Source organism: Hydra vulgaris, chromosome 08 (assembly GCF_038396675.1).
Source record: "Hydra vulgaris chromosome 08, alternate assembly HydraT2T_AEP".
In the NCBI taxonomy this organism is placed as follows: Eukaryota; Metazoa; Cnidaria; class Hydrozoa; order Anthoathecata; family Hydridae; genus Hydra; species Hydra vulgaris.
Genome location: NC_088927.1, coordinates 13251079 through 13263132, shown reverse-complemented (window position 1 = coordinate 13263132; position 12054 = coordinate 13251079). Strand labels below are relative to the sequence as shown.

At 30.4% G+C, this 12054-nt stretch overlaps 1 protein-coding gene and 1 long non-coding RNA gene across 2 annotated transcripts; one reads left to right on the top strand and one right to left on the bottom strand.

Moving 5' to 3' along the window:
* Positions 1-263: 263 nt before the first annotated feature.
* LOC136084182 (uncharacterized) lies at positions 264-1087 on the bottom strand. The gene is made up of 2 exons (XR_010640381.1): positions 613-1087; positions 264-542 (listed from the first exon to the last, which is right to left on the bottom strand). It is a non-coding gene; the product is annotated as an uncharacterized LOC136084182 (long non-coding RNA).
* Positions 1088-6250: 5163 nt separating this feature from the next.
* LOC136083033 (deoxyuridine 5'-triphosphate nucleotidohydrolase-like) lies at positions 6251-10438 on the top strand. The gene is made up of 3 exons (XM_065802442.1): positions 6251-6379; positions 10081-10153; positions 10263-10438. Exons 1-3 carry the CDS (start codon positions 6251-6253, stop codon positions 10436-10438), a joined length of 378 nt encoding a protein of 125 aa, XP_065658514.1.
* The last annotated feature ends 1616 nt before the right edge of the window (positions 10439-12054 follow it).

Below are 12054 nucleotides of genomic sequence, written 5' to 3'. Positions count from 1 at the left end.
TTCCAATCGTAGGTAAAAGAGCTGGCACAAGACGGGAAGCCATTGCAGCTAATATGGGCAAAAATTTTCCACGCATGCGTTTTCGTCCAGCACCTTTTAAAGGTGGTAAATAAATTCTTCCTTTCCTTTTTTTTTTTCCTAATTGCTGCCAATGATTTTTTAATTGTATAGCCACATTATTTATTAATTGTTTTATCATTTTTTCTATTATAAAAGATATATATTTAAATAAATATAAAACCGTATATAAAAAACTTCATGTATAAAAAAAAGACTAATAAAAAAATTAATTTTCTAAAAAATATATACAGTTAAAACTACAATTAAAAAAAATATATAAATTTATTCTGGATCAGGAACTTTATTACCTTTTTATTCATAAGATAAAAAAAGTCTTTTTTATCTTATAAATAAAAAGATAATAAAGTTAAACTTTCGTGGCGAATAATCCAAATGAGAAGGACCGACTTCTCTATTCATAGTGATTCGGTTTCTCTCTCTTATTCTTTGTATGAAACCGTGTATTCTTTCTGCTTGCTCATCTATAATTAAAAACTATTTTTAGAAAAAATACTATTATTATTGTTTTTTATACTAAAGTGTAAAAGTTACCTATTCGATAGTTGTATGGTTTTACTTGTAGAACTGTAAATCTTTTTCCCATTTTGTATTATATAAGAATTTTTTAACAATTCGTCATAGAAAACTTCATATTTTATTTTATTAAGATATAAATCATTTTTTTAACTAAAAATAATATTTTCAAGCTGGTTAATTTATATTTATATGCCACGTTGTTTTGTAATAAGTAAAAAAATATATATAAACTTTAAATAAAAATATCATTTTTTTTAAATAAATGCCTAAAATAAGGTATACTCCTAGATCATTAAATACTGTAAATATGGCGCGTACAAAAACAACAGTTCCTAGAACAAAAAAATCAATTCAAACACAAACTTCTAAAAAACAGAGTTCAACATCGACACAAACTGCAAGCGAGTATTTACCGAGCAATTGCAAAAGAATATTAACATGTTTACGAAGAACAAATAATAGATATAAGGATAATAAAACAAACTGTAAACTTGGAAGAGTGGGTAAAAGAATAAAACGTTGGGTTCATACTGCTGAAACGTATGTCGATATTAAACATTAATTAAAAGAAGCAAACATAAGACGAAAAAATAAATAATATATTTATAAAAAAAATAATAATTAGAAATGATGAGAAGTTCTTTTTAATAAATATTGCATTTTTCTTTTTTCGTTTCTCCTTTTGAAGGATTTACTTTGTTTTAAAAAAAAAAAAAAAAATTAAAAAACCTTATTAAAAAACTTCTTATAAAAATTTTATTTAAAAAAAAATAAAGTAAAAAAGCTAACTTTTTTTCATCTTTTCGTTCATTTTGTTGATCGTTTGGTTGATCGTTTGGTTGAACGTTTTGTTTTTTATTGAACACTCTTTGAATAATTCCATCCTCATCTTCGATGAGGATGACTTCATGTTGTTTATCGCTATAGATAGTTATATCCTCTTCGCTAAAATTTAATTCTTGCGGAATAAATTCTATTTCTACCATTTCTACCATTTTTATCGTTCGCTTAATGATTATTTGAGCCATTTGATTTTGTTAGCAATAAACGCGCTTTTTATGTAAAAAATTTAATCACTACATATTAGTTTGTACAGAAGAATAAGTGATGTAACTTACTCAATGAAAAGCATTTATTGAACCCTAATGTGTGTTATAACTGTCATGTACAAGCTTGAACAGCTTCTTTATAAATTTTTCTAGAATTTTTGTAAAGGTTGCTACATCAAGTACGACAATTTAAATCAGTTATAATGTTATTTTATCAGCTTAGTTTTATTAGTGAAAATGGGAAAAGATTGTCGAGTGAAGCAACGTTCACAAACTCGCCGTAAAAGGAAAGGATTTATTGGAAATCTTAATAAATCTGTGAATTGATAGTGTTTCTGATAATGTTAGTATTGAGTTGCCAACAATTAATTTAAATGCTGCTAACAGACTTGTGCTTTGTAACAATAAATTGAAAATAATTGCAACGGCTGTTAAAACTGTAGCAGAACAAACAATGATAAATACTGCAAATAAATTGCAAAAAAAATCTTTGGCACCTACTGATATTTGTGTATCTTGCGATGGTACATGGCACAAACGAGAATATTCATCGCTGAATGGAGTCTTTTCTGTTATCTCTACTGTTAGTGGCAAAGTGTTAGATGTTAAAGTCATGTCTAGATATTGTAAAAGTTGTAGTATTAATCAAAACCTTCAAAAGTCTAATCCAAATGCTTATGCACAATGGAGAAATTCCCATGTTTGTAAGTATAATTACCAAGGTTCTGCTGGTGGTATGGATCCAGAAGAAGCAAAACGTGTTTTTCAGCGTTCTATTGATAATCGCCAGTAAAGATATATTCAATATTTAGGTAATGGAGACAGTAAAAGTTACATTATAGTTACGATATAGAAGCTGGAATGCGTTGGACATTATCAAAAGAGAGTTGGAACACGGCTGCGGAATTTAAAGAAAAGAGAAAAAGGCCTTGGTGGTAAAGGGTGTCTAACAGATGCGACAATTGATCGCTTACAAAATTTTGTTGGAGTTGCAATCAGACAAAATGTAGGTAATCTAAAGGAAATGAAGGCAGGAGTGTTAGCATCGTTGTTTCATGTGGCGTCATCAAAAAATAATAGTTTATATTTTCCACACTGCCCTACTGGTTCAGACAGCTGGTGCAAATACAATGCTGATAAAATAAATAAAACAACAACATATAAGCCAGGATCGGGTTTACCAATGGACGTTAAAACCAAAGTGAGATTTCAAGAGTTAAGTAAAGACAGTGAGTTACTAAAATGTTTATGTTACGGCAAAACATAAAATGCTAATGAATCGTTTAATAGAATGTTTTGGGACCGTATAACAAAACAAACACTTGTTTCGTTTACCCAAATAGATATTGGTGTATATGATGCTGTTGCTTACTTTAATATTGGAGCAAAAGCATCATTTGATATTTTTAAAGAACTGAACATGGAACCAGGCTTTCATATGATTGCAGGATGCAAAGTTATAAATAATGAAAGAAAAAGAAATGCTGAATATCGAATAAACCCTGGTAATAAGTCAAGACGGCAATTTTTACGTGCCAAAAAGTTAAAAAAAATGACAAAATAATTGAAAAAGATTTTTCATTGAAGAAAGGTGATTTGTATGTACCTGGTTTTGAAAATTTGCATTATTATTTTTACCTATTTTATGAATAAAATATTATTGTATTTAAAGTTTTTACTTTATTCGAATTTTTCTCAGAATAGCAATTTGTGGACGCTGGCCAATGTATTTGGAGAACGGTATGATATTTTTTAATGAAATTTTCATGAAGTGTTGTCCATATTATACTCTATGATATGAATGGAATGGATTTTATTTAAATTTAAGAAAAAAAGTTTTGGGTCAATAAAATAATAAAAACTTTGACCTTAAACTTCGGTCGTCCTGGTGTGGTGGTGAGAAAAAGTTATGAAAAATCTCTTCCACTCATATCATAGACCTGCCTTATAACAACACTATGGTTCAATATGGAAAGGTGGAAATGAGTTAATTACTTTGTATTTTGGCCGGCGTAAAGTCATCTTTTGGTCATTTTAGGAGTATTTTGTGGTTACTATGGCAACAATATGGATTTTCAAAAAAAAAGTTAGTCCATTATTCTTAATTTCACATAAGCATGTTACCAATAATCATTTTTTGTAAAAATGCTTAGATTTAAAATCAGAGGGGGGGGGGGTACCCCCTTAACGGTTTTGCAAAAGATGGCAACGTTCAGCAATACGCAGAGTTTTGCGTTACAGAATACACAAGTTTAACTAAATTTATAAAAGAGAATATACAATGTGTTTACTTGTTAAAAAAAGACACATGTGAATGTTTCGATAATATATTTCGTGTTAACAAACTTGTATATCAACTTTTTGAAATGGAAAAAAAAAATAAAAAAATGTCTCGTTTATAATTCTTCTTTTCCCGTCATATAATACTTGGTGAAATTTGAGTTTTTGTGTATAGGTTGACTTGATACCTCTTTATTGTTTTCGTAATTATAAACTTTGTCTTCTTTTCTGAATAAAATCATTGACGTGTTTAAGTTTCTTTTAAAGAAATAAAACCATTGAGCTGTAGGAAACTTTTCTATTAAACTTTTATCATGGAAATTGCAGTGTTCAAAAGCTTTATAAATGTAAACTGTATCTCCTTCTATTTTGACTTTTCCATTTATAAAATATTTATAAATAGGTGTGGGTGTAAAAATGTAGTATCTATTATAAAAAAGTTTGTCGTGATATGAAAAAAAAGGTCTTTGTACGCAAGCAGGGTAGACATTCTCTAATATTTTACAATTTTTCTTCAAGTCGTCGCATTCCCATTTGTCGCTGATATAAGGAAATAAAAATAAATATTTTAAAGATACTTTAAGTTTGTTTTTCCATGAAATTTATTTTGATTTCTTCTTGTTGTTTTGTGATAAAGTTTATAAATTTTAATAAAATCATCCATATTTTTTCTTTGTTTTTCATATTGTTTTTCCATTGTTGTTTTTGTTATATTTAAAAAATCAGTATTGATCATGCGACATGTTTCAAACATACTTTTTATCCATGAGGGTGATTGTTCTGCAAAACTCACATATTCACGAGTAGACTTTTTAAATAAACCAAGATTATTTTCATAGTCTTTAGCTATGAAAATATAATACAAATCAACAATTTTTTCTTCAGGTAGGTTTAGTTCCAAGTCCCATTTTTTTAAATAGGAAAATATAATATCTTGCCACTATTATTACGTATTATTTAAATGATGAAATTCATACAACATTTCTTGTAATTCATTATCAGGATAAAAAAGTTGAATTGCTTTGAGCAGACTCTTATCGAGTTGTTTGCTAGTCATTCTCTCTTTTAAAAATGAATTAGTAATTTTTTTTACAACTCTTTATATAGGAATTTATATAAAAAACAAGTTTTTTATTAATAAAACAGGTTTTTTTAATTAAAAAAATTTTACAAAAAATAATTATTCTTCATCACTTCTACTTCATCCTTTACTTTTTTCATTTCGCTCGATTCTTTCTCAGCAAGTGATTCACCAGCTGGTTTCAAGTTCATGTTTAAATTTCTATAACGACCGTTTTTATTTATGGTATTGATAAAAGAAGGTTCTACGGATAATAATCTTTCGTATTCTGTTAAATGAATGTTGTCATCTTCTTTTGCCAATCAAATAGTATAACCATTAAAATCAGCGTTTTTTAATATTCCAGTTTTAGGATAAGCCACTGTTTGATAAGCTCTGTTTTGAGCAGTTTGCAAATATTCCATCAAAGTTTCCAACACTTTTTTTGTTAATTTATTATGATTAAATTTAAAAATAATATTATTTGTTATTTCTCCTTTAGAAATTTTGAATTTGGAGTCAGCTTTGTTTAATTTAATTTCACTTCTGAACATATAATTTGTTTTATTGAGATCACACATGTCTCTATATTTCCACGGCAGTAGGATTTCACATCCTTCATTTTTAGGTTTGTAGATGAGATCTTTTATGACATAATTAAATTGAGCAAGAGGTTTGAGAGTTACAGTAAAATATTGTTTATCTTTAATATTTTTTCTTTAAAATCTATAAGCCAAAGTAGCTGCTGCTAAATCTGCAAATTTTACATAGTTGATTTCATTGCAATAAACAACTTTAAAGTCAGTTGTTTCCATTTCTTTAGTTTGCTTTGAATAAATTTCAAAATAAAAATGTGTTCCTTTTATACTGTTTTGACTTGAAAAGAGAGATTAAAAAAACCAGAACAAAACAAGTTTTTAAAGAATTTTAATGACACGTGAATTATGATATCATAAAAGTTCAAAGTTCAAACTGTGGCATGATAACATCATTGAACTTTAAACTTTGTACTTTGATACTTTAATTCTATTTTAATGAGGTAGGATAAGTTGTTATGACTACTTTAGTAAACCTTTGCATATAAAAAGGGAAAAAAATGTTTTGTTTAAACAAGAAAAAACATTTTCTTTTAGCAAGGAAATCAAGTAGTACTCTTGTTAAAAGAAAAATAAAACAAATCTTTTAGCAAAAAACCAAAGGTTACCTATGTAACATTTGATTCTTTTGCTAAAAGACTTGTTATTTTTTTTCAGTTTAAAAAAAAATGGCAGATGAAGAGAAACGATTTTACGAAAACACTCGTTTGGAAATTGTTAAAAAAATATATAAATATTACAACACAGCTGTACCTTTAGACGATTCAAAATGTCAAGAATACTACGATAAAAAACTGGTGAAAGAAGTCGAGGAGTTATTTGAGCAAATGTATATAGATACGGAATACCAACTATGATACCTCTTTTACCTTATATCGCTGTACTTTTTACTAGACCATTAAATTTTAATGATTTAGAACGATTTGAATCTTATTATAAATGGTTTGGTTATTGTAATCTTTGCGAGAAAAAATTTTATTTTGTTTTAATTGTTATTATTGTAAAGAGAGTTATTGTAAAGATTGTATATATGTGCATAAAAATAAAACCGTAAAAGTTGTTTTTAGTTTAGAATTTTTTTTTTTTTTTTTTTAAACATCTTTGCTTCCAACAAGGCTGCAAGCAGCCACTAATTAAAGTTGGAAGTTACTGTAAGAGAAAAGATGAAGATTGTAGAGCAAGCTAACGATTGACGGACGATTTAAAAGATTGCAAATTATATGAATCAGAAAAGCCAGATGAAGGAAGCGAATTCCAAAGAGTTGATGTTCGAGAAAAAAAACTAGACGAATAAGCGTTTTTGGAGCACTTAGGAACAGTCACAGAAAAAGGATGACACTTAATTGAATGACGAGTAACACGAGAATGAATTTTAGTAGATGGCACAAGAGACGCTAGCTCTTTAGAGCAGTATTATAGTATTTGTAGAAAGAGAAGCAACATTACGACGATGTAATAGTGGTTGAAGGTTGGCTGCAAGAGCAGGTCCAACTATGTTTACAATGCGTTTTTGCACCTTGTCTAAAAGAGTGAGGGCATCATTAGAAGATCCGCCCCAGATATGGCAACAGTATTCCATACAAGGCCGGATTTGAGATTAATAGAGATAGAGAATAGAATCCAGAGTAAGAAAGTGGCGAGCTCGATAAAGAGATGCAACCTTAGCAGATGCTAATTTTGCAACCGATTTGATATATAGTTTCCAAGAAAGATTGGAAGTAAGAGTTAATCCTAGAAGATGAAGAGTAGGTGACTCATCGAGCACATCACCGTTCATAAATATAGGAAGATCTAAATTATTTCGATAACGATTGGCTGAAAAAAATTGAGTTTTATCTGAATTAAAGTTCACCAGCCACTGTGAGCCCCATGCTGTAGCAGAAGTGAGATCCTTTTCAAGCTCAAATGCCCCCTCCAAGCAATCAGAAGGTGTTGGTTTCTTATCACGACAAGAATAAATGGTAGTATCATCAGCAAACAATGCCACCTTAGATGTGAGAATATCTGGAAGATCGTTAATGTAAATTAAAAAGAGTATAGGGCCAAGGATAGAACCTTGAAGAACCCCTGAGGTTACAGAATAAGAAGAAGAGTGTTGTCCATCGAGGACAACTTTTATGCTACGATTGGAAAGGAAGGATTCAATGATCTTAAAGATGTTGCCGGATACACCATAAGAAGAAAGCTTATGGAGAAGACCAGCATGCCAAACTTTATCAAACGCTTTTGAAATGTCAAGAGCGATGGCCTTAACCTCTCCACCTTCATCTAATGCACGATAAAACCTGTCAGTTATTACTGTTAACAAATCAGCTGTAGAACGAGAAGATCGAAATCCATATTGATGGTCAGAAAGTAAGTTATTAGATTCAAGATGAGAAATTAAGTGTTTGTTAATTAAAGATTCAAAAACCTTGCTTATGATAGGAAGAAGACTTATGGGACGGTAGTTAGACGAATCAGATCGCTCCCCAGAATTTTTGAAGATAGGGATAACAGATGCGGCTTTCCAGCAGGCTGGAAAACAAGACTCTGATAAGCACTTGTTGAATAGTTTTGAGAGTATAGACGACAGCTCCAGAGAACACTTCTGCAAGACAATAACAGGTATGTTGTCTGGGCCACAAGCTGTAGAAGAGTCTAGGCAGGAAATCACTTTAGATACATATGCTGGAGTGATATGAATGTCAAGCAATGGATCAACCTGTTTGTTGGCAATATCAGGTAGAACGCAACTAGTGGAATCAAGAGATGACATTGATGAAAAGTTTTTAGCAAACAATTCAGCTTTGTCTTTAGGTGAGGTGACAAAGTCTGAACCATACAAGAGAGGTGGAATTATAGATTTGCCCTTATTATTGATATTATTAAAGATTCTCCAGAAGTCACGAGAGGCTAATTTTTGTGATGAAATATAAGATTTTTATGACCAGAGAATAGCGGGCTTTGGCATCAGAGAAAACCTTTTATCAATGGTTTTTAGCATTAGTAAACAGACGTCTGTTTTCTGAAGAAATGTTTTGCTGATAGATAATGAAGTAATGGTTTCGATTGGAAAATGCAACAGCACAATGTGAGGAAAACCATGAAGAAGAGTGAGGCTTGTGAAGAGTGAGGCTTGACCTGGAACCGTCATGAGGGAATTAAAGATTCCATGCCAGCCTGAATCCAACAATTTATGTAAGAAGTACATTTGTCATCAGTAAGACGAATGATTTCTACCCAAGGGCCGTAACGAAGAAAATCATGGAAAAAGAGTGCAGTCTTGAGATGAAGGAGAGCGATATAGAACAAAGAGAAAGGCAACAGAGTGAAGTGGTGCTAAACGAAAACACATGAAAGAATAGTCTGTGGATTCAAACCTAGTTTCACGACAAACAGGTGAATTCTTACGAATGTAAATGCCCAGGCCAAGCATGTGACTATTGGAGTCTTTACGAATCAGAGGAAGATAACCATCAACACTAAGATCACAAGATGAGACAGCCGAACTCAAATTAGTCTCACAAAGAGCAAGTAGGTCTGGTGAACTTTGCAAGAGATAAGACTCAACAGAAGAAAAGTTACTTCGAAGACCACGAATATTAGTGAATGATAGGTTTAGAGAACTTGGTGATGATGATGGATTTTTGTGTTTTATAGTTTTTGGTACTTTATTCATTTTAAAATTAGATTGAAGAACTTGACTCAAAGCATAGATAGTACTCAGAACACCGTTTTATAGCCCAAGCAATTGCCTCATTACTACTAATAAACCCTAAGCCGTAACAAAGGGCTCCAAATGTGGCCTCCGCAATGCACACCAAAAGTACAAACAGGGACACCATCCATGCACAGCATGGCACTGTTAATACTTTGATATTTTTCAGCTGTTGATGGAATCAGCCTCTCTGAGAGCTACCACAGAGTTCGGGAAACCTGACTACCAGCCGGCCTCAGAACCATAAAACTGAGTTTTAGAGCTGTACCCTCATAAGGAGATAATAGAATGAGTTGCCTAGTCATAAAAACAGTGACACAAGCAAACCCATGCATTGAATCAAGAAGATCCAGCATTCAACATCCTAAACTGGAAACAATGTATTAAAAATACATCTGCGCCAGCCTAATAGATGAAGAAGGGGTGCGAGGCTGGTCAACAGATAGAATCTGTTTACCCCTTAGGTCTTTGCCTAGGAGGCCTACTGCAAGACAGTAGCTGGGTGCATTTAACATCTGCCCAAGATGAGTATTTTTATCGAGACACCATCTCTAGCCTTTACTCAACCAAGAGCCCCAAGGCAGGGGGTGTTTTCAATTGGAGTTGGCATTTCCTAGCCTTTGCCTAAAAAGGCGTATCCTACAAGGCAGCAGGACATGAAGCAGATTGTACTGGGTTACATGTTACCAGTAGCAGGATAACCTGATCTGACTATCTGACTATTTAAACAATATATTTGTTTATAATCTTTTTTTATGTATTTTTTTAAATGTAAATAAAAAATTTATAAAATTTTAGATGATTAAAATAAGAAATACAGAAAAATGGTCTTTTTATGAAACAAAAGATAGTGCTTGTTTCGACTTGAGAAGTAGAAAACATTATGTACTTCAACCGAAAGAACTTATTTTAGTAGACACTGGTGTTGTATCGATAAAATGGATACAGATTTACATGGACATATATATATTCCAAATCAGGTATTGCTTATAAATATGGTGTTGCCGTATTCAATGCACCAGCAATAATAGATGCAGATTATAAAGACGAAATTAAAGTGTTGCTTTATAATATTTCAGAAGAAGATTATATTATTAATCGAGGAGATGCTGTTGCTCAAATGGGATTTATGAAAACATTAAAATCATTAAAATAGTTACAGAAATTGATGGTTGTTCTAGTCCTTATGTTACTATGACGATGATTAAAGATGTTGAAAGAAAAAGCGGTTATGGTTCTACAGGAAAATAATTTTTTTGTAAATTTTTTTTTAATTTTTTTAGATAATGGTTCAACTGAAGATTATTATCAAGGTGGAACTAGTGAAATTCAAACTGGTGGCTCACGAGTAAAATCTGATAATAATCAAAAAGGAGAGAAAAAAGAAAATTCGAGTGATGATATTTTTATTCAAATCAATATTGTAGCAAGTGTATTAAGAGATATGGCTTGTTTTGGAAAAATGAAAGAGAAGGATTTACGAATTTCAATTTTGTAAATCGGTTGTGAATTGCGGATTATAAAAGATTTCCATAATAAATTTCCAGACAATATGACCGGATCTTATTATAGTGTGCCATTTTATTTTAAAAGATATAAATTTACAATGAGATTAACTGAAAATATGAAATGTATTAAGCACGAATGTTGTGAAAAAGAAATTGGTCTGTATATTGTTATGCGTTCTACAGCTTATAATGCTATTTTAAAATGGCCTTTTTTAAATTGAATGGTAACATTTACGATATGTGGTCCTAAAGGTGTTCAAATTAAAAGAAGTTTTCTTACTCAGGATAGCGATTGTTTTCAACGTCCTCCAAAAGATTATGCAAATGATGGTTATGGTTTTTGTACCTTTATGAAAAAATCACACCTTGATAAATATATTTTGGAAAATAACTTGTATATTAAATGTAAAATTAAGTAATTTTTAATATATTATTGTTCATATTGTTTGTTATGTGGTTTATATATTCATTGACGAGTGTTTTAATCTTGATTTTATCTTTGCTTTTGTACAAGAACATAATAATAAATATATCTGTGAATAAATGTAAAAAATAATTTTGTAAATTTTTTTAGATGACTAATTAAAAGAATAGAAGCATGGGATACTATTTTAAACATGGACCGAGCACAGTATCAACGATTAAGAGAATGTATGGTTTTGCTGAAACACTTGTTTTATTTGGTGATATATTTGCTGATTTTAATAATATGAAATGTTCATTTATACATACTATTCAAAATAAAACACTAGAAGAAATAGAAGCTTAAATATTTTTGCTTTGATTATTAACAAATGTAAATTGTCAGAGGATTGTTTTAGAAGATATCATTTTAATCGTCAAATGGATACAATATCTCAAACAATTATGGATTATTTAAAATTGATTAAAAAAAATTTTTCGGCTTTATTAAGTTTTACATATAAGCATATGTCTTGTAATCAGGATTTAGAAGATATGTTTAATGATTTGTCAGTTAAATTATAATTATTTTAAAAGTAAAGACTTGGGATATTGATTAAAGAAGAGAGTGGTGCTATGTATAACTTGTTTCAAACTTTGATTCAGTTTTTAAAGAATAACAAATTTCGCGAATGTGAAAGTGAAGAAAAACTAAAAGAAATGAGGAATTGTATTCGTGATAAAGATGATGGTTTAATGTCCTATCATTGGGACGATATAAAAATACATAACATGTATATTAAAGCCTTTTCAAAAATGATTATCGAGTGTAACAAATCCATTGATATTTTTTATAATTGAC

What these genes read in the sequence shown, in the direction of transcription:
- LOC136083033 (XM_065802442.1), top strand. Translation starts at nt 6,251, where the DNA reads ATGGCAGATGAAGAGAAACGATTTTACGAAAACACTCGTTTGGAAATT. An exon ending in AATACTACGATAAAAAACTG is followed by an intron (nt 6,380 to 10,080) that starts GTGAAAGAAGTC and finishes ATAAAATTTTAG; the next exon opens with ATGATTAAAATAAGAAATAC. An exon ending in TGCTTGTTTCGACTTGAGAA is followed by an intron (nt 10,154 to 10,262) that starts GTAGAAAACATT and finishes ATTCCAAATCAG; the next exon opens with GTATTGCTTATAAATATGGT.